Raw genomic sequence first — 23,843 nt, forward strand, 5'->3', positions numbered from 1 at the left:
TCTTTCAATCTGTACATTAAATTGTAAGATTGTTTTCAGTATTTTCAAGTATGTTTACACCACAGCTAAAAAGGAGCCCTGGGATACTTAACAAACATAAGTAATATTCCTTTTCTAAATTTACTGCCAAAGTCAAATATTTGATGTATTTTATCCAAGCGTCTCCTAGGACAAAGCTGTAATCTTAAGGATGTATCTGGAAAGCAACACCCACATCTGAGGCAATAGATTGTCCTCTTTTTTTTTTTTTTTTCTGATACAGAAGCCCTCCAAGACAAAAAGGAGGTCCTTGCAGGAGCTAAAGGGATAAACTCCAACCTTTTGAAATGTTTCTCAAGTCTTGCAGTCTAAGATTTTGCTGATTTTGAAGATTCTGGAGGGGAGGACAGCTTCCCTCCCTGTGGCCTTCTAGCTTCAACACCATGGAGCACTACCATTGCTGTTGCATCCTCCCAGGTTTTGCATGTGCTGTTGCATCCTCCCAGCACAGCTATTCCTATGAACATTCCTCAGGTGTTAGCCAGTATCTGAAGACTCATAGACTCATCCTAAATTCAGCAAGGACCCGTAAAGAACATACAAATTTGAGTGCCAGCTGCCCCCTCAGTCTCAACTGCTTACACTACCATATTGTCCAGGGTGGTGGCTAGTGCACCAAACAGTGGTGTGATTAGGCATGAAGCCCTGAACAATATTTTCATCTTTTTTCTATCTGTCTCCCACCCTCAAGACATTTTTCTATTAGCTAAGACAACACATCATACCTCATTTTGAACTAATTTTAAGGAAATAGAATGATTCTGTGATTCTATGATTCTGTGAAATGAGGGCCAGGGGAGGATTGCAAATCCAATACTTACAGAGCAAACAACTACAAAGATAAAAAGGCCTGAAACTTTTAGGAATTTTAGACAGCATCTGAAACATAAGAAACATGAATTTATTATATTGCTAATTTCAAACAAATCTTTTCTGTTCTCTTAGTAGCTCTGACATTTCCGAAGCATCATGGTAAGCGTTTATGGGAGATAATAGACCACATCAGAGTATGGACACATAAGTCAGGGTCAGCACGGGCTTGGGAAGCCTCAGGGACTATAAAGGCTCTTGCCCCAGATTTGCTGCCAGCTGGGTCTCATTGCACAGGAAGGTTTTCCCCTCAGGAAAGCTGCAGCATGAGCAGGTGCAAGGAACTGGAGCTGCTTCTCCACTGCTATTGCTAGCCACCAACAGATCCAGAGACCCATCAGCCCGCACTGGTCGCTCCCAGGGAGGCAAAAGAGCATTGCCATCACAGGGAGGTGGTATGACCAAGCAGAAAGCATCGCTTTTTGCATAGTGGGGTGGTGTCATCAATGACTTCCCCAAAAACTGAACTTCTAACATACATCCTGAAAAGTATTGGGAAAAGACAGTTAGACAGCTTTAAGTACCTTCTGGTTGTAATAGTACTTCTTTAAACCAAATATACTTCATGAGCATGTCTAGATAAAACAGCTAGCAAAACTAGGTATTTTTTTCCATAAAATGTCTGTGCCTTTTGAAGGAATACCCAGTTCTGGAGATGTAATGACTTCAAATCTTCTGAAGTGTCAGAGCTTACTGGGTTAAGAAAAAATAACTCTAAATTTAAATTAAATTAAAATATGGATGTTGCAAATGCATGCTCTCAAATAATACATCTTAAGATTTAGCACTTTTAAATTGCCATCTTAATATTACCATAAAAGGCAACTCTAATTATTTTCTGGCCGCTCAACAGTATGCTACACAGATGTCTTAATTTACAGAACTCTTTTTGGTGATACGCCCTTATTACATCTTTTCATTAATAGGAGGTATTGATGTTCTTATTCCTTTTATTATTTTTTTTAAGTGAACATTCGAACATTGTTTTTCTGACAGAATGATGAATGTAAGGTTTGACTTAAGCCTGATGACAAGCAGGAAGGAAAAAATTTCAAGTTACTACATATATCAGTTGAAAAGGGAACAGTATAATAAATAACTGAAATTGACAGATGCTCTAGAACAAAATATTAAATCAGAGTAGTCTGAAGAGAGTCGGGAATAATTTTTAATTACAGTGGAAATAATTCCCTATATTAAGTTCATTGGCTGAAAGCAACATAAGTGACTGGAGACCCATTTTTGAAAAACATTGTTTTTTAAAGATCACTTCCTCTTTACATTTCTCCAAATAGGCAGGAACAAAAACCCAGTAGGTCATAAAAATGTGTTGCCACAGGCAAACAGATCGGAAGGGGCTACAGGTGCCTGTAATTTTATTTAAACTTTTGCATAGTATGAAAATCTAGAGAAGACAGAGCAAGAGGGGAGGGAAACCAGTAAGGTGACTTCCAGAAATGCCAGGTACCCCTGCTCTACTTAAAAAAAAACAAGGGGGGAGGGGAAAGAAGAAAATAAAGGCTTGAAAAAAAAGGAATGACAACAAAACCCTTAGCAGCACTTCATAATTGATAGCTTCTTTGCCTTCCAGTATCTGAAGGGGGCCTATAAGGACGATGGGGAGGGGCTCTTCATTAGGGACTGTAGTGATAGGGCAAGGGGTAACGGGTTAAAACTTAAAGAGGTGAAGTTTAGATTGGATATAAGGAGGAAGTTCTTTACTGTAAGGGTGGTGAGGCACTGGAATGGGTTGCCCAAGGAAGCTGTGAATGCTCCATCCCTGGCGGTGTTGAAGGCCAGGTTGGACAGAGCCTTGAGTGAAATGGTTTAGTGTGAGGTGTCCCTGCCCATGGCAGGGGGGTTGAAACTTGATGAACTTAAGGTCCTTTCCAACCCTAACTATTCTATGATTTATAGAAAATACCTAATGCCAGCTTAGTCATGCATCCTCTACCCTGCTTGTCTATTGTCCCTATTTCTACATTACAGTTCTATTCTTGTATTTTTGAGAATTTATTGTGCTATGAATTACTAAAGTCCAGACCAGGTTGGTTTAGTTTTAATGTACTTAATATTTTCTGTTTGCCTTTTGAAATTTTATTATTATTATTATTGAAACAAGAAGCAACATTAACTTGATTTTAAGCTTTATATTTCATAACCACCTGGCTATAAATAACGGAAACTCATCTAAAGGAGCTGGCAAGGTATAATAAAAAAAAAGCTTTTGAAAATGGTCACTTTATTAAATGTAGAATTTAGAAAGCCTTGTTCCTCCCATCTGTTTGTTTTCATGGCATTTTGTATTAGGGAAGCAGCGCTTTTAACAACTTACAGTTGAGAAGTGATCAGCCTTTGACTCACCCATGGCCTGCAATCTGTCTCTTGCTACAGCACTAATCTGGCACAGTGATACAAGTAGAAACTTTGTGCCAGATCCTGCACTGATATATGCCTCCAGCACAGTCCTATTTGACTTAAGTTGGAAATGCATGAAGTACAAATCTATGAAGGATTTCACTCCCTGTTCTAAACCAAATGACTTTTAGTCTGGTCTGCAGGTGGTGTCAGGCAGTTTAACTCCATTTATTATCTCAGCAGAGTTATGCTGATTTACAACAACCAAAAAGCTGGTCCCATATGTACAAGCTGCGCTATAGCAATGAAAATATTTCAAGGGAAGTTCTGCCAGAAAAACACTCTACTCCCCACATTATAAACCTATGTTGTACTGGAAACAATGGATTCTACACTCCCACTCAAAGCCTTTGTTCCATTAAATACCAGGGAAATCTACCATGAGTGTGAAGAAACTCATCTGCCAGACTTCTTCACATCTGCTCATATTGCACAAGTTGCAGCCACGGAAATTCTCCTGCTCCATTTGTTGAGCAGCAATGCAGGAGAGTGGCACTCCACATGCTCATGGAAGGAGGAAAATAATCATGAAGTGATTAGATAAGACAAAATACAAATTGGGAAAAGATGCACTGACATCTCATTGGAAAGGCTCTGTGGATCAACATGGAGATCTGCAAAGCTATTTGCAGAAACCAAACCAAACCAGTAAAAAGTATCAAAACTCTGGAAGGGACAGAGAATTAGTATCCAAGATTAAAGGTTTTGCCAGTTAAATCTGAGGCAAAAATGTCCCAAGAAAATTTGACCTTAACCTCTTATTACTTTGGTATCTTGTTAATACATTATCAGATTCAATTTCCTCCATGCCTAAATGAGGTAAAAGACTAAGGTGTAGAGTGAAAAATACTAAAGTACTTAATGATAGAAAATGATCAGTTATATTTTGGGCTTTGAAAAAGCTACGCAAAAGCTACTATAACGGCTACAGAAAGACTGTGTTAGATGCATACTTTAATTAAAGTGAAGCATTTCATAAAAGCAACAAAACACCAAACAAAGTTGTGGAATCAACCAAGGGGTTTTTAAGGAATGGTTTCAAAGAAATGTTAGAAGCAATATAGAAGGCATTTAATTACAAGTTTAGAATAGGTGTTATGATTGATGCTTGGAAGAACAAGGAACTATTGATCATTAGGTAGAGGTTATATTCAGTTTCACCTGGTTTATTTTAAAACTGTCAATGGCAAGATACACCCTAATCATGAAGTGTTGTTTTATTAATTTGCAGAAAAGATTTTCTAGATATCTATACTTAAAAACTAATCCCTGCAGAAATTTAAAAAAAAAAAAAAAAGAATGGAAAAAAGTAAATTAATGTTTGAATTCAGACCTCATCTTTGATAAATTGAACTTGACATGAAGGTTGTCCAAGATTTCATATCGCTCAGAAGAAGCAGATCTGGACAAGCATGTAATTTCATTTCCCAGTTGAAAACTTTGCTCAAATTCTGCAGAGCTGTTGTCCCATGAGTCGTCATCTGTGGTAAAATCTGGATTATGAAGAGCCATGCACTGCAACCTGTCACACATTTTTTGGGGAACATAATAAAACAAAACAGTGGCATATCTTAACAGGTGGTAGATGTAACTGACCTTGCATATCCTCAGGGTCACTGAGAGATTTTAATGGAAAAATTGATTGACAGAGATCTATGCAGTACAGACTGAGCTCCCCTTGGTGACACAGCTGGGTAGACTGGGAGAAAGAACAAAGCCCCCGTGATGTTTAGGTGCACTTGGGAGAACCAGCTCTCTAATGCACCAGCAGATGTACCTCAGGATTTGGTGTGTAAATCCACTATAAGGATCCCTCCTATAGCTCTGCTGTATCTTTCACTGTACCTGATGTAACACCACATGGAGGAAATAAGAGCATACAGCCTGCAGTTGCCTATTCTTAGGGCTCTCCAATCTCTCTAACCTCAGACTTTACATCTTTCCCTTCCCCATTTCTTTCCACTCAAGGTCATTCAGGGTAATTCTCTGTTTACAAGCCCTGCTATTCACTTTATTTCCCAGCAGGTTTGGTGTTGGGATGTAAGAAAGAACCATGCACAATTAAATAGAAGAGAGCTTAGAAAAAGATATTTTGAGTGAAATGAAAGTGTCTCACCCATTTTCCTCTGAGGAAACCTTCAGTAGTGGTGTCTTCTCTGTAAAGCCAGGTTTTTTTGACCTTGAGCTGAATAATTTGGAAAAATTGAAGTGATACCTTTGAAGGAGAAAAAAAAAAAAGATAAAATTAAACACAATAAAAACAGTAAATCTGAAGTACAATGACTGACTACAGTTCTACATAATATTTGGTACAAGTGCATCTAACAAGCTAAATATTCATCAAGAATGGTGTTCACCTAAATCAAGGTTTTCATTAAGCTTGAACTAATCATGATAGTTACTTCCTTACGGTCATGGAGGATGCTACTTAGAATCATAGAATCATAGAATCGTTAGGGTTGGAAAGGACCTTAAGATCATCTAGTTCCAACCCCCCTGCCGTGGGCAGGGAAACCTAACGCTAAATCATATCACCCAAGGCCTTGTCCAACCTGGTCTTGAACACTGCCAGGGATGGAGCATTCACAAGCTCCCTGGGCAACCTATTCCAGTGCCTCACCACCCTAACAGGAAAGAATTTCCTTCTTATATCCAATCTAAACTTCCCCTGTTTAAGATTTAACCCGTTACCCCTTGTCCTATCACTACAGTCCCTAATGAACAGTCCCTCTCCAGCATCCCTATAGGCCCCCTTCAGATACTGGAAGGCTGCTATGAGGTCTCCACGCAGCCTTCTCTTCTCCAGGCTGAACAGCTCCAACTTCCTCAGCCTGTCTTCATATGGGAGGTGCTCCAGTTCCCTGATCATCCTCGTGGCCCTCCTCTGGACTTGTTCCAACAGTTCCATGTCCTTTTTATGTTGAGGACACCAGAACTGCACACAGTACTCCAAGTGAGGTCTCACAAGAGCAGAGTAGAGGGGCAGGATCACCTCCTTCGACCTGCTGGTCACACTCCTTTTAATGCAGCCCAGGGTACGGTTGGCTTTCTGGGCTGCAAGCGCACACTGCCGGCTTATGTTAAGTTTCTCATCAACCAGCACCCCCAAGTCCTTCTCTGCAGGGCTGCTCTGAATCTCTTCTCTGCCCAACCTGTAGTTGTGTCTGGGATTGCTCTGACCCAGCTGTAGGACCTTGCACTTGGCATGGTTAAACCTCATGAGGTTGGCATCAGCCCACCTCACAAGCCTGTCAAGGTCCCTCTGGATGGCATCCCTTCCCTCCAGGGTATCAACTGAACCACACAGCTTGGTGTCATCCACAGACTTGCTGAGGGCGCACTCAATCCCACTGTCCATGTCAGCGGCAAAGATGTTGAACAAGACCGGTCCCAAAACTGATCCCTGAGGGACACCACTCGTTACTGGTCTCCAGCTGGACATTGAGCCATTGACCACAACTCTTTGTGTGTGGCCATCCAGCCAGTTCTTTATCCACCGAGTGGTCCATCCATCAAATTGATGTCGCTCCAATTTAGAGACAAGGATGTCGTGTGGGACAGTGTCGAACGCTTTGCACAAGTCCAGGTAGATGACATCAACTGCTCTACCCCTGTCCATCAGTTCTGTAGCCCCATCATACAAGGCCACCAAATTGGTCAGGCAGGATTTCCCCTTAGTGAAGCCATGCTGGCTGTCACCAAGCACCTTGTTGATTTTCATGTCCCTTAGCATGCCTTCCAGGAGAATCTGCTCCAAGATTTTGCCAGGCACAGAGGTGAGACTGACTGGTCTGTAATTCCCCGGGTCATCCATTTTCCCCTTCTTGAAAATGGGGGTTATATTTCCCTTTTTACAGTCATCGGGAACTTCACCTGACTGCCATGATTTTTCAAATATGATGGCCAGCAACTTCGCAACTTCATTTGCCAGCTCCTTCAGGACCCGCGGGTGGATCTCATCAGGACCCATGGACTTGTGCACGTTCAGATTTTGAAGATGGTCTCGAACCAGTTCCTCTCCTACAGTGGGCGCAAGGTCTTCATTCTCACAGTCCCTGCATCTGCCTTCCAAGACTTGGGTGGTTTGGTCGGAGCCTTTGGCAGTGAAGACCCAAGCATAGAAGTCATTCAGAACCTCAGCCTTCTCCAAATCCTGTGTAGCCAGTTCTCCCAAGAGCTTCCTGAGGGGGCCTATGTTCTCCCTAGTCTGTTTTTTACTTGCTATGTACCTGTAGAATCCCTTCCTCTTATCTTTAATACCTCTAGCTAAGTTTAATTCTGACTGAGCCTTAGCTTTCCTAACCTGGTCCCTAGCTTCTCGGACAACATCCCTGTGCTCTTCCCATGCCACCTGTCCTTGCTTCCACTTATTATAAGCCTCTTTTTTCAATTGAATTTTCCTCAGGAGCTCCTTATCCATCCAAGGAGGTCTCCTGGCCCTCCTGCTGCACTTCCTTCTGGTTGGGATGCAACACTCCTGAGCTTGCAGCAGATGATCCTTGAATATCAACCAACAGTCTTGGGCCCCTCTGCCCTCTAGGGCTGTATCCCATGGAACCTTCCTAAGCAGGTTTCTGAAGAGGCCAAAGTCTGCTCTCTTGAAGTCCAGCGCAGTGAGCTTGCTGCATGCTCTTCTCACTGTCCTGAGGATCTCAAATTCGAGCATCTCGTGATCACTGCATCCAAGGCTGCCCTGGAGAGTCACATTTCCAGCCAGCCCTTCCCTGTTGGTGAGCACAAGGTCAAGCATAGCACCTCTCCTTGTCAGCTCCTCTATTACTTGCAGAAGGAAGTTGTCCTCTACACAATCGAGGAACCTCCTGGATTGCTTGTGCCGGGCCATACCGTCCTTCCAACAGATGTCAGGGTGGTTGAAGTCACCCATGAGAACAAGGGCCTGTGAGTGTGAGGCTTTTCCTATCTGTCTATGGAGTGCTCCATCCGCAGGTTCTCCTTGGTCAGGCGGTCTGTAACAGATCCCCACAGTAATGTCTCCCATAGCTGTTCTCCCTTTAACCCTGACCCACAAACTCTCTGTGGGCTGCTCACCTGTCCCCAGACAGAGTTCCATACTCTCCAGCCTATCCCTAACATAAAGGGCAACTCCCCCTCCCCACCTGCCAGGCCCATCCTTCCTAAAGAGCCTGTAACCTTCTATTCCAACACTCCAGTCATAGAAGCCATGCTTATTCATATAAATTCACATTAATATACTTCATAAACATAAAATAATAGGATCATTTCTGTCCTGTAAATTTCATTTGAGACATGGATCACCAGAAATCTCCTAATATGTACAGCAACATCAGCAGCCTTCCTATTAGGGAAGAAAGCTTTGTCCTGCAGCACAATCCTTGCCAAACAGTTTCAAGTCTTGGTCCTGGTGCTGCATAAAATTAATAGAGAGTAAACTCCCTCTGGCCATACTGCAGCTTAGCACTGTTAAGAAGTCTTTTACTAAAACATAAATCCCATTTTAAGAAACAGCTGAATAAAATCAAGCACAATCACAGGGGTCCAGGTTTGGGGCAGGCTTCTGGGAGAGATTAATTGAGCCATTTTGCAATACTCAAGACCTGGCTCTTCCATAGACATTTCCCATCAAACCACCATTATTCAGACACACTCTGATTTATTCTGTTCAAAACTGTCGCCACCCACCACCAGAAAGTCCCAAAGAAATCTGCTAGACATACAGTCAATATGCAGATAGTATTATTCCCAGGGACATTTAGAAGAAACCTAAAATTTCTTCTGCTATTGCTGGACTGAAAGGGGAAAGAAATTATAAAATCACAGACAACTAATTAAAAAATATACAAATATGTCTGATAATTCAATCCCCTTATTGTAAGGACTGTCCAAAAAGAAGGGTCCGTGTATTTAAGCTTATAGCAAATGGAAGACAGTGGAATTTCTTGTAATTTGTAGATGTCTGTGTGAACTCACACTCTGTAAAATTAAAACCTCCAGTTAATGCTTCAGCTTGCTTGTTTAGTACAGCTATCTGTCTATCTAGTGATATTCTAGGCGTGGAGCAACTGGATATGGTTATATCATCTTTGAGTGGCACAAATGTCATTCAAACTCTGCTGTAAGCACCATATTTGCAATCTCAGCAGAAGAGAATGCATCAGTTATAGAGACTGAATTATCCAGTACCTCAGATCAAATGTTGAGAAGATTAAAATTCAGGTGCTACATTGCACTGACACTTCATCTGTGAAGAGATGAGTGCATACTCTGAAGCTATCTAAGTGCTTCCATTTTTAAATAGGAGAATAGCATTCACACAAAAAGTTCAAGTGGAGAAACTCATGTATTTTGAAGAAAGTGCTATTCAAATGTTATCATGGCCTTAGATGTAAAAGATTACCTAGAGCTTTTACAAAATATAATCCATAAGGGTAGCAAAAACACTGTCAGGACTTTAAATGTGTGCTTACCAAGCATTGCTGATATGCTCCTGATATGCAGGCTAACTCCTGCATACCACTATATTCAAAGTTTGCATCCAAAGGCGACGATTTCAATGATGGACCTTGAACTTGCACAGTCAGAAATTTAACTCATGCAAAGACTGATTAGCTGTTTCTGCTTTTAAAAAAATGATGCCACACTCCACAAAAAAAAAAGGCTCTAAATAAAATATATTGTATGCTGTTCCGATCTATCCTCATATTGCGCACACCATTAACCTTTCCACACTTACTTTTCTTCTTTTTCTCCTAACATATGTACACTCTGAGATTAATAACCATAAAACTTTCTACAGAAACTTCCAATTTCTTCTAATTGTTAGGGCTTGATACCAATACTGCTTTGCTTTACATAGGCATACATATATCTACTGGCAATCCCTCACCTCGGCAGGTCTTAACCACTGCTGTGAATGGCCATTATGCAAAGACAGCTGAAGGCCAAAGCAACCTCAGCAATGGCAACCATAAAGGGAGAATAAAAGGTTGGTGGAAGGTTGTTTAAATGACAGAACCTGAGGTAAAGGATTCAGAATGCTAGTTAAAGGCATCATTTTTGCTTTCTTTTTGATTAATTGTTATGCCCACCTGCCAGTATAGGTCTTGCTGCTTTTAAATGGAACTTTAAAATTTAGAGTTTTACAGATTGCCAAGAATGGAAAACACAGTAAAAATGGAAAAGGTCTTCAAATAAAATGAAAACAATTAATACATGACAACATCAATTTGCAGAGAGTAAAAATACATGGACAAGAATAAGCAGCAGGAAGCAGCCAGGCTCAACAAAACAAAAATAATTAGAGAAAAAACAGAAGAGCCTCAACTCCCCCATGATGTGATTACTCTAATTAGAGAATGAAAGTAATACAAACAATAAAGCTAATCAAGGCATATAAGAATCTTGAAGGCTGAAACAAAAGGCTACAACAAAAGTTGTAATATCATGAAAAAATAGCATGGGCTATAAAAACAAAAGTAATCCCTAAACAGAGAGACTAAGGCAAACTCGTCTGTGCCCCTCTTACTTCTGCAGAGACACTACTAGGGAGAATTGGTCACCCACTTCATTAAAAGATAACACATAAGATAATCATCTGCAAACAAAACCTAAGAAGGCCCAGAGACCCCCTGCTATTAGAGGAACAAGTCTACAGTGCTCAGAAACCTTAGCATCATTCTTGGTGCTCCTCAGCCCTGCAAGTGGGTGGCAATTGACATTGTCTAAATAAAGGAAAGAAATCAATGTGACACATTTCAAAACCTAGGATAGTTTACACTTTGAAGCTTTTTCACAATCAAAATACCTAGAAACTTTGGTTTTACCTAGATGCTAGAATGGAGTTCAATCCATCTCTATTAAGCAATTCAGCAACATTACCAAGGAGCTAATCAGGAGGTCAGCTCATTAGCCCAATGTGGATAGACTCATTCATAGGACGAGGGGACTGCTCTGGATTTATACTATGTACAGTTGAGGAGCTGGTAAGCTGAACACCAATTGTCTTCACTGTTCTTCTCTCACGGTTCAAACTCAAAAATCATTCGCATTTTATACATCAAATATGAGATATGAAATAAGTGCATTTACAAATGTATATATTTATATGTAGACAGGCGCATGTATTTTCACACAAAAAAATTACCATTCTCATTTCCCTTTCATTCAAAATTCATTGGAGAAAACTAAAACCAAAAGCTACTGAAAAAAGTATTTGACAAGGACCTTTTTAAAGACTCACAATGCATCACTCACATGGAAAGATCCACGTAGAACTGACATCAGGAAAAGAAGAGCGTATCCTGCCTCCTGTACAAGCACTGCTGTGGCCACATTCTTTCTCACATTTTTTACAGTTGGGCATGGTTTATATTTTAATTAGGAGAAATCTTTCAAAAAGAAGTTTGTGTTCTTAACCACTTGGATACTGCTGTGAATCGTATATACAGATTCTGGCTCTCTCTGCAGAAGTATAGGTTTGCTCTGAGGAAGTGTGTTTCTTGAGCTGGTTACTCACAGTCAAAGTCATACTTTCCAGCTGCTAATCTTTCAAGCAATTACAATTTCTGACTGTCTCCATAGTAACCCAGCATTGTAAGAGGGCTGTCCACACCCCAGATGAAGCCCTAGTTGCCTGACAGCAGCTGAAGAAGGATTCCACCTGCAACACACAGCTGTTTCCTATTACCTGCAGGTGATAACTTCCGAAGTCTTCAGGGGACTTTGGATGAAGTCCCTAAAGAGAACTCTATTCTTCTTGTTGAGCATCAGACCTGCCCCACTACCACATTTTTAGGCATTTCCTAATGTGCCACTTGAAAGGAAAGGACAGGGAAGCCTTTGTGGTTGTAACTGTTGTTCAGCAATAAGCCACCTTTCAATCCCAAATACCCTACAGAAGAGGACACCAAAAGATATAAGCACCCAAAAAGAAAAACCTGAGGAATGAAAAGACCATACTCATCCTAGTTAGCTTGCAAATACTTAAAATAGTCACTAGGTTTGGCTAGAACCTATTATTTAGCCTTATATTGAAAAGCTTAATGATGCTACACAATCCATTAAGTTTTCACTTCCTATAATAAAAAGGATGTATTTTAAACATCTGCTAATAAAATGCTTCATCTGCCATATCCTATGTCATGCATGCAACTATCAGTAAAAGCTATTTCTGTAACAACAGAAAGCAATAATTCCTACATCTACAGAAAGGATTTGATCAGAATTGAAGAAGAGGTAATATGGAAGCATTATGCAAGAACATCAACAGTTTTGAACAGAACTTATTAGAAATTTTACTATATCAAATATTAAAAGAACCTCTTCAGGGAAAAAGAATATTAAACATGCACAATGCAGAAACAAATTGAAAAGCAGAGAGCTTTTTACAAAAAAAAAAAAAAAAAATTGAAAAAGAAAACACCACACCGGTTTTTGGCCCCATTTGAAACATATTCTTCCACCAAATATGGTATTTGTCATTTTCTGTTAAAGTCCACTTTTGGACAATGGTTATATGGTACAAATTGTGCTGACCAACATCATAGCATTCAGCTTTTAAACATTTACTGTGTGCTAAGCAGCTGTTAGCATACATCTATCAACATTATGATATGTATGTGCCCACACAGAGACACAAGCCTCCACCATGTCTTCTCCTCAGTGGCAGCATGTCATGGGGAACTGTTATGACTACCCATCACAAATGAAGTATAGTCAATTGATACACTAAGAGTCAAGGGAAGGATCAAAGACTCCAGAGCTTACATCTCTGAACAGGCTCCAGACATTTTCTGATGACTGCTTTATGGTAGCATCAACTAAATCAGCAAATAACCTCTAGACCCTTTAAAAGCATACACCATTAAGATGTCAGAAAAATTTAACAGTGATAGCATTACTTTATACAGACTCATTTTCTCTTTGACTTTCCTAATTTTCTATTAGACAGGACTGTACAGAGTTCTCCAGAGGACTGTGGTGCTGGTACTACCTGACAGCAAGACATTGCAAGAGGCACAGCCAACTGGCAGGTGTCATATTGAGACGCGTTTGCCATGCTAAGACCCTGAGCAAGTAAAGAACATGTTTAAGAAATATGTAGTGAAATGTGTGCTGAGATTTTCCAAGACAAAAATAGTTCCTTATGTAGGGCTCACACAATGTGCTTGCTTCATTCACTTCTGGATTTAAAGAGTGAACACATCCTGCAAGAGCATGTGGTAGTGGTCTTTTTTCTTTCATTTGTGCAATATTCTGAAACTTTAAGAAGCAAGGCAATTTTAAGTTTAGAAATAGCTTGGAAATAGAGTGCTTCCTGTGTTTGGGGTTTTTTGAATCAAATCAGGCTTTCTAGGGTTCTTGTACTTCCCTGAGAAATTAATTTTTCAGATATCTCCAGGACGTGATAGCTCCTTTTCATCAAGAGTCTTTGCCTTCCTCTGTCAGGGGAAGTCTCCACCAAGAAGACATCAAGATGTGGTTAACAGATCAGTGCACCACTGCAGTTGGTGAAGCTAAAAGAATGTACTTAAATCCTTAAGCTGCCTTGAAGTTCCTCTGACTAACTAAAAGGAATAAGATGTTCTCCACACATTTCTCAGTCTCATGTCAAAGCATCACAAGGTCCGGCCACCCTGTGGGAGGAGCCAGGAACAGAGGGTGGCTGTGGGTCTGGCAGGGCCATGACCTCCCTAACCAGGGCCTATCCCACAGCACCCAGCAAGGGAGCAGGAACAGGACAGGGACAGGGACCGGGACCACCCAAGAATTTCATGACTGCCCAGCAGGGCCACAGTGATGAGGCAGGTCAAAAAAAGCCTGCCCTTTGAAGGACTGAGAAGTTGCAGTGAAAAGGCATAACTGCTGTTTCCTTTTCTCTATTTTCTGCTTCAGCAAAGAAATTGGAAATCTACAGGAGATAGCATACAAAAACCGCAGACACTCTGAAGGAGAAAATACATCTCAGGAGCAGCTGCTGCCAAAACAGTTTAGCTGTTGGCAACTGCCAGCAAGCTGCAAATTTTAAATAGGCAGCAGTAGCTGGTATGGGTAATGGCCCAACTTCCAAAACCCCAGTTTCTACACAGATTGCACAGATAATCTGTTAAAAGGTATTATTCTCAATTGCTGCAGGGAAAAATGAATCTGCTATAGGGAAGCAATTTATAAGCAACACTGTAAGCATGGCTACGCTTGTAATACTTTAGCATATTCTGCAAGCTTGGCTTTTAAATGCCAACATTTCTCTTTGGTGTCCACAATGGGCTTTTAGCTTAAGCAGCTGTGATGCTAACTAAATTTATGACAAATAAAGCAAGGTTCACACATTTTTTGTAGTCTGTGAGGCAAACCCAAGAATCTAAAAAATTAAGGAAGTTGTCACAACTTAATGTTTTAACTATGTATCTGACCAGACTCTCTTAAAGATGCAAGATGGAGCACTCAGATGATGGAAATACAAACAGAAGGATAGATCTGAGAAACAAACGTATGATGTGACCATCTCTAAGAAAGGTTATTCTTCAAGCATTGAAGTGACATGATACTGTAGTCCCAAAGGCTTGGGGGAATGTATACTGAAGTATGAAGATTCAGACTACCTAAATTTAAGGATGATAAAAAAAAGGAAGTGCTATTGAAAGAAGACAATTGACCACATCCTAGGTGGTGGAAAGCTTTTCTACACAATGGTGAGACAGTTTTATGTTGATATAATTTCCCTTAATCCAAACAATTTAGTGATCTGTCACATGTAATTATGCTTCTGGCCTTACGTAGTCTTATAATACACTCTTATGCCACTCACCCCAGTTTTGAAGACTGAAAAGAATAATTAGTGAACTATACTTAAAGATGAAGTAATGCAGAAGCTATTTTTCTTTTCTTTTTTTCTTTTTTTTAAGACATTGATCTTAAAATTGTCATTACTTGTTTCATTCCAAGAATTTGGAGATAACATTTTCAGACTTGCAACTTTTAGATGAAAAGGTAACTTTGTCACTAAAAACAAAGTGTTTCCATCATTTGGAGGTTAAAAAAATAGCCAGACAGATGTACAAAAAAGCTAATTAACAACATACATAAAAAAAAGTGACTGATTCCTGTGCCTGGAGAGACAGTAGAGGTGAAGGCAAGCAGCAGGCCACTGCATGGCTTAAAAATTCAAGCTGCCATCAAATTAAGCTTTGTTTTAAAAAGGCATATGATGGATCTCAGCTATAGTAAGCTTGCTGGGACTTGTATTTTGCCCTTTGTTCAGAATAAAATGAAACAAGGCAGGTTCAAGAACCCTTATATCTGGTAAGTAGTTGGCGTCTCATAAGGTGTTACAATATAACTAGGACAACTTCTGTGGCCTTTATGTAGATCCTGATCTCAGTGGACTGGCCCCAGCAAAAATGCTAAAATTTTCTCCAAATCTAGGGAATGAGACACAGTACTCGGAGATGACAGAGAAGAAACAGCAGTAAAATTTTAAGATAAATAATTTGCAGGGAAATATATAGCTATCATATATTGAAATAATGGGTATTTTTTCACTATAATGAGCGTCCTTCTATTTTTTATATAATCTTAATTATAATGGAGATATTAAGAATTCCTTTTCAAGTTCTGTCTGAGCATAAGAAACTGAGGTTAACTATATGACTTTTACCATCTATAAGTCTGGTCTAGGATAGTTACAGTCACTGGTAAGAGAGAGACCTCTTCAAATTGTTTTCATCCTCCCTGCCTCCTATGCTGACTATACAATGAACCTGGAGAATTAACTCTGAGATAACAAAGCCTCCTTCAGTAAATAATGTATAAGCCACACACAATGTACTAAAAAGTACTTTCCTCATGTGCTTTTTCTTTGCTCTTAGATGAAATCTCTTTTTCATACAGAAAACTTTTCACCAGAAAAGTTATTCAGTGTTGACTAGGAATGCAAAAAATTATCAAGTCCTTCCAAACATAATTTCCTTATAACTTACTAACAAGTAACTTCCAAAACAAAGTAAACCCACATCACTAGCTATTGCATTCTACCTTGAATTGTATCACAGACAAATATTTTTAAAGCACTGAAAATCCCAGAGGAACAAATTAAAGAAACCAAACAGAATAAAAAGGTAGCTGATAATAATACAATATTTGTTTTTACATTTGAAGAATATTCAGTGAAACCTCCAGGAACAAATGCAGTTTTATCTCACAAAGATGATGCTCTTCCCTTCACTAATATCACTGAAATATATTAACATATGCAGTTTACAAGCCTCAGGAAACTCTGGGTGCTTGCTGGGTTCTGTTTTGCTACCAGACATCTTTTTCTATCTTGAAAGGCCTCAGGTATGTATAGGTACCTGAAGTCTACCATGCCAGAGAAAGAGCTATATAATTTATGTTAGCAAGCAGCTTTAAAACACAAATTTTTGATTCAATGTCATGGGAGATGAATTTGAAACACAAAGATCTGAGACCATCAACATATTCAACTGAGATTCTCAAATTTAAAAAGAGGAAGGAAAAAAAAAAGAATAATAAAAGGATTATAGATAGTGCATTGCAAAGAAACAGAGAATTTCCCTGTCTCATGCTGGGAAATTATACTCAGCAAGTCTCTCCTCAAATGGGGAAAACTGATCACAAAAACTAAGAATAATGATGTAATTTCAGCTTCTCTTCCTCCTTATTTAATCTGTAATCCTTCTTCATGTAAGAACATATTCCTGTGTGCTGAAAAGTCAAAAAACAATAATCATGCTCCTCAGGGTTTAGAAGGGAATTTCTTTTACTGCATGGCAGATGGCTTTGTTCGCGCAACACAGTGTAACTGTATGTCATATTTGCAATGATCTTCCCCCCAAGTCACAGACTCTTTCCAGTCCCAGACTCTTTCTTCTCAGACATGGTGTTTGCTTTGGCCCTACACAGAGTGACACTTTGGTTTCTCCATAGTCTCACAAAGGGGATTTCCTTCAGTCTTTCTCCTGAAATAGCATATTCTTGACAAGAAATGCCATAATATTTTGCTATGCACATTCTAAAAATCACCATCCATCCAAAGATAAATAAATCCTAGATAGTGATTACCAGAAAAAAAGATAGGATTCTGTTCAGTGGCTGTATGGACAATAAGTCTTTGCATACACATGAAAATTTCTGGCTATCCAGACATGAGGTGACATAAATAAGACCTAATTCTCTGCTCCCAAAGAAAAAAATGGAAAGTGTCAGTGCTGATGGCTTAAAAATTAAATAAATAAATAAATAAATTATTCAGCAAGAGGTTATCTGCAGTAAAGGAGAAACCCTTTGCCTGCCCATTGTCATCAGCTTCTTCCCCTTATCAAGGCAGGAGGCTCCAAGCTGCTATACAGAGACAGAAGAATAAAAAAAAACAGTCAGTCCTTGCAAATGAACCACATTAAAGAAGCAAGACAGATATATCTGTCTACAAAATCAGAATTGAGATGAAGGATCTCTGTTACTGGTCCCACCCTGGCAGAGATGCTGTGGAGCACAGCTGACATAGAAAGTTAAAGACATAAGAAAGTTTACAAGTGTTTCATTTTTCAGGCAGATACAGCACCTGAATAATATATTAATTTTCAATTAAAAAAAAAACTTGTTAGCGTTTTAAAAAGCATGAAAAAAACAGGGTTTCAATAAAAAAGAAACAAGGCAAACCTTGCCCTTTGCGATGTGCTAGACAAGACAGTTGTTGCAGCTGTTTGATTATAAACTCAAACAGATCAAAAAGGCTTAGTGCTCTTGAATCAACAGCACCTCCAAATAAAAGAAGCCTGAAGCATACATCAAAAGCCTGAATGTAGGATAAAGTATAATACTAACAAAACACAGTTCCTCACATGTATCTCTTGAATAAAACAACTCCAAAAACTGCTGCCAAATATCTACTGCACTGAAAACTGTCTTTTTAATACAGTCTGAACAGGCAGTTTGCAAAAAGAAATTATCCATAGAGTGTGACACAGCAGGAAAACCAAAGGATACTCTGACAATATGGCAATGCAAAGGAAATAGGTAAGTGGATACTCTAGGCAGCAGAACAATATATAAAGTCACAATAAAAAAAAAAGAGAGAGATAAACACTAAAAAGCCCATAACCACATATCGTTCTTAAAAGTTAATGTAGAGGTAGCTCTTCTGCACCTCAAGATTCAATACAAAATAATGGTTGTTCCTCTACACAAAAATAACCAATTTAAAGCTTGCACGATGGAATCACATTTGAGTCATGGCACTTAGAAGTAGGTTGCAATTGCAAAGAAATGTTTTAAAAGCAAACAAACAAAAAATGCTTATGAAAAGCAGAAGTCCATAGAGTACTGCCACAGAGAAAAACAAATGTACTATTTTAAGGTTATGTAATCTGGAAGTTAAGAGTAGTGGAAAAACTAAAGCTACAGGAATTATCTCCTCCAGAAGCATTAGAAAAAACCGTGGGCTGGAGAGAAAAAATATCATGACACATGGCACAGCTAAAAGAACAGATTTAAACTTCACTCAAAAAGCACATAGACATACTAATTTTTTAAAAAGGCCATTGATTTAGAAAGGAAGGATGGACTCCATCAACATTTGTTCATCATTGCAGGGGGCATGGTTAGAATCTTGGCTCTGCAGTGTTACGCTAGTTTAAATATTAATTTATTTTAATCAATAATCAAACACTGTAACCTCAAGAAGGACAAGGTATGTTCCTACTTGCAACTTCCTTGTTAATGAAGACTGAATGTGATGTAGAAAGTGATACCGTGAAGACTGCATCCCTGAAGAGGTACATATGCAGCACGGGTAGGCTCCATAAGGACGCTGATGTCAATGCCTAATTCTGATGATCTCAAACCATTATATGTATGACCTAAATCTCCCCAGGTTCATAGTTTCCCAAGTATGAAAACCCAGAAATGTCTTTCCTCCTTCCTGTCTGCTTGAGCCTAAAACGTTTCTTGGATTGACATGTAAACGAAATTAAATGATCAGTCCTATTCTGTATTGTAAATGAATTGAATAAATTGGTACATTTGTCAACTGCTTTTGATGTGGGGTTCTTGTGTGTTCTGCCTCACAAACATCCAGATTTCCATCTGAAGGAAAGCATGACAGGTCTAATGACATCAGTGGAGCTTTTTTCAACTTTTGCTGACAGACTTATAGGTTCAAAACTGTGATTAGTATGATACTGATCCATCCAAATCCTTCTGACAATCTATCATTCTTTTCTGCCAAGGACAGACTGTCTTCTGTCAAAATAGTGTAGTTTGAATACTTCTGGTCCTATAATTGTCTTCAGTACTGTCATGCAACTTTGAGCAGGTTTGTAATGGGTGCTTGATGGCACTTTTTTTGTAGTTAAAACAACTGTTTTACACAAGCTGATGTTCAAATTTATTTTCTTTGAAACATCACGATTGCTTACAGTTCTGGCTTAACTCATTTTTGGGAACAGGCTACAACATGCCAAGTAGACATGAACCAAAAACAATGTCTAAAATGCACAAATTCCATTGCACCACTTCTGCAAAGAGCATTTACTCTTGTTGGCCTGCACTGGAAAGCACTGGGAGGCACAACACACAGCACATAGAGCATCTTGGCAAAGTAGCCACATGCTGCCAATGGGTGCAAAATCATGTATTTATATAATATTATGACACAACCCTGCTGTTTTAGCTTACACAATTAAACACACATCAGAGGAAAAAGAAGAGCATCCTTCGTTACCCTTCATTCTGGGTTTACTCTTCCTTTTATCAGACAGATTCACTAAATTCAGGTTCATGCTTTACACTGTAAGAGGTTTACATGATGAGCCAGCTGTCAATAGACCCTAAAGAGGATTGCAGCTCACATGTCATTGATGTGGCTGAGGAGGCAGAGTTGCTCCTATCACTCCTAGAAAGATCAGAGATGAAAGAATACATGAGGCTGCTTCTATTTTTTTATTTTCTCAGCAGCAGAGAAAATAAATTACATAAGACTGCAAGAGTGGGTGAAAAAGACACTCTGAAATACTTGTATACCCCATTCAAGGAAATATTGTATTAATCCAGGATTAAACTTCTTACAATAAATTCATCAATGGAACAGTGTTTCCTTCTCAAACAGCAAGTGTAATGCTTGACCAGACGTACTAGTTCAATATAACTGCCAGCACTGCTGCCTGAGACAAATGCTTGCATACTCCAGCATTGCCAGAGCTCCACTTCAGGCGAGGAAGTCTTTAGAGAAACTGCTCAAGGATCTCAGGAAATTAATAGCAGATGGACTGTGTTTGCTGTCCTCACTGACTAGCACGGAAAAAGGTGTAGCTCAGAAAGTGTGAGCAAAACCTTCAGCCTTTCACAGCTGCTTCTGAATGATGCCAATTCACAGACAGTACTAAGTCAGTATCTTATGCTGCACCCCTGAAAACTGTGAGCTGCTGCAACTGCCAATCTGTTTTCTACTTCACCCTGCCCAAAAGGAATCATATAAAAACATGCAAAGTTAAAAACTAAGGGCATTACTTCTGAACCTTCCCAGTCCTGGCAGACCTGCCTCCCCAGCTCACTGTGCTATCCTTGACTTAGCTCCAACCTGCTGTGGACAAAGCTCTGTATGGTCTCTGACTTCTGGTGGTCCATTAGTGCAATTATTGCAGGTTACCCTTGCAGTCCCATTAGTACCTATCAAGCAGTGAATTGCTTGGTTGGTCACTGTCTGTAACCATTTTGGTGACTCATTTGTCAGCTTTTGTTGTATTTCAGCAACTAAATCACTTGAGCTCCTTATGAACAGGAGGTTTTTAAAAAAGCCATATGATTTGCCAGACGACAAACTGTGACCTTTTATTTTTTAATTCACTGGCTAATTTATTCCATCTGCATTAATCTATTTTGCCATCAGCTACATTCAATTAAACATGAATTTCAGTTCTTAAACCTATGACCACCACTACCCTGGAAATTTTCGCTGTGGCTGAGGAATGATTTTCAGTGCTTCCAACAAAAAAGGACAAACCACTCTGATGTTAATTAATTCTAATGGGAGAGACATTTAAGTGTAGGGCAGACTGAAACATGTCTCTATCACCAAGAAGAACTATGCTTTAAAATATCTGCTAACAGTAAGCTTTGGGGAAAAAAAAAAATCTATATAAAAAGGTTCAAGCCTTAAAGCCAAATGGTCCAAACTTACTGACAAAAATCAGATTCCTCTCCATGACTCCTATTCTCAATTATTTTTGGCTGCATTTTTAGGGTTTGACTTGCTCTATCCTTCAAATTCAGGGCCTGAGCCCTTGGAAAAGTTACCATGTTTTCATGCAGACCATTTACCACCAACTACAATGCCACAATGGCTGCCTATTTGCATGTTCACCTGATGCTGTGTTATGTGTAAGGGCCATGGATTTCCAATGTTTTATTTTCCTTCTCCCCAGCAACTGTCAGCAAATACTCCATTGTTCTTCCCTATATAAATTTTTTGCACATGCACAAGTACACAGCAGAAAATCAGGGATAAAACTGGATTCGTATTAATAAGCATAATTTGACCACCTGCTAGTACAAAGTTCTGATTCCCACAAATTGTTTAATATGTCAGAAATGCTACCTGCACATAGGTATCATACATCATACATCAGCATACATCAGCCAGGAATTAAGCATGCTGAACAGTTTTTCAAAGAAAAAACTTTACTGAGAGATATTGAGTGACTGAGTTGTTTGCTTCATCTTACATGGATAACTACTCACATCAGCAACTCTTAGCCCCATGCACGCTCTCCTGCTCAACTGGGGCTGCCTCTGCAAATGTATTGGGTCTGGCTCGGAGGGAGTTAATTTTCCCTATAGCAACCTTTATAGTGCTGTGCTTTTGTACTGGTAGCTAGAAGGGTGTTTTGGCTAATGCTGAGCAGTGCTTACACAGCATCAAGTCTGTCTCTACAACATTCCCCCTCACCAACCAGGACAGCTGACCCAAACTGGCCAAAAGGATCTTCTACACTGCACGATGGCTGCTCAGAAGGAAAAGCTAAGAAAAAGGAGGAGGAAGGTGTGTCATTCATTATTTATGATGTTGGCCTTGCAACTACTACATATACTGAGCCCTTCTTCCTGGAAGTGGATGGACATTGCCTTCTGAGGAGAAGCAGAGAATAAATCTTTTGTTTTCCTTTGTTTCTGCACATGATGTTTGCTTTTGCTTTATTAAACTGACTTTATCTTAACCTATTATTGGTTTTATCCATCTTGTTTTCTCCTTCACTCTGTCCTGCTGAGGAGGCGAGTGATAGAGAGGTTTGGTGGGCAACTGGCATCCAGCCAGGGTCAACCCACCACAGCAATACATGCTTTCCAAAGTCTGGCTGTCTGTTTAGCTTAACCCCTCAATCATATAATGCAAAAAAAAAAGCATCACTGACATTAAAAGCCTCTCCCCTATTTAAAAAGAGGTTTACATGAGGAAACAGCTGTCCAACCCCAAAGAGGATTGAAGCCTGTATGTCACTGGCATTTTTCCACAACTGACCTAAGAGGTCTAAAAAAGACAAACCCCACATAACCATATTATTAACCATTAGGAAGAGAGCAGCTGCTTGCCAGATTCAACAGTTTTGTGCAATGTCGCAGGGATTCAATTGAAACTTTTGATCTTTGGAGGTTGGTACACTGCAAATTTTTCTTTGAGTGCCAAGTTCAGTTTTCAGCCTGACAGTTGCAAAAGTGTAAAGCAGTTAATTAGTACCCCCAATATTTTTCAGCAGAGCACTTAAAACCAAAAATTAATAGTGGTGGATTTTTGTTTACCAAAATGTCCTGTCAGAATCAAAAAGCATTTGAGTGGCTACATGGGTGTGCTATGTTTTTAGTCTGCTGGTGATGGAATAGAAACTGTAGTACACGACCAATCTGAGATATTGTGAATAGTTACAAGAAATAAGCACTGAGATGATGAACAGTACACAGCAACAGAGAAATTAAATAACTCAACACAGGGAAATCTGTCATGAGTGAGGCCTGTTTCTGGTTTGATTTTTTTTTTTTTTTGGTTAATTTTTGTATTAATAAGAAAAACTAAGTCAAAATCAGTCTTTTGCTGAGCACACTTCTTTTGCTCAAATGAAGCAAACATTCTCCTTAAGTTATAACATACAACCACATTTCTGTCTTCTGCTACCACTCGAAGATGCTTTTCTCTAGTAAACGGGGAACAATGATTTAAAAGGGAGCAGCAGAACTTCCCAATATCTTATCCGTGCATTGTGCATAGTGTTGTCTTTCTGTTATACTTCCTAGCATTTGAGCTAAAAATGCACTAGACCTGCTTATTTTTTTTAGTTTTTCAGGTTTTTGAATGGTATTTTGTGATGTAACAGGGGCAACAGCAGGGAGCTGTAATCTGAGTTAAGTCAGAGAGTCTCAGCAGTTCCATGCCCCTACACAGTTTGCTCAAAACAAGCTGCGTTACAGCCACATGCCTCCACGTTAGCAACAAATGCTTGAGAGAGTATTTTCAAAGCCAAACAAACCAAATT

General features: G+C 39.4%; 1 protein-coding gene across 1 annotated transcript in view; it reads right to left on the minus strand.

Annotated features, from left to right (window-relative positions):
* Positions 1 to 23,843, minus strand: part of OCA2 (OCA2 melanosomal transmembrane protein) — a 198,625-nt gene that overhangs the window by 145,164 nt on the left and 29,618 nt on the right. The window contains exons 3-5 of the mRNA XM_062628602.1: positions 5,444 to 5,542; positions 4,661 to 4,849; positions 861 to 918 (exon numbers count right to left, since the gene is read on the minus strand). Of these exons, the coding sequence (XP_062484586.1) occupies positions 861 to 918; positions 4,661 to 4,849; positions 5,444 to 5,542 (346 nt within the window). The remainder of the gene's footprint in view (positions 1 to 860; positions 919 to 4,660; positions 4,850 to 5,443; positions 5,543 to 23,843) is intronic.

Source organism: Pezoporus occidentalis, unplaced genomic scaffold, assembly GCF_034315485.1.
Source record: "Pezoporus occidentalis ecotype Australia unplaced genomic scaffold, CSIRO_AGI_Poc_V1 ctg32, whole genome shotgun sequence".
NCBI classification, from domain to species: domain Eukaryota; kingdom Metazoa; phylum Chordata; class Aves; order Psittaciformes; family Psittacidae; genus Pezoporus; species Pezoporus occidentalis.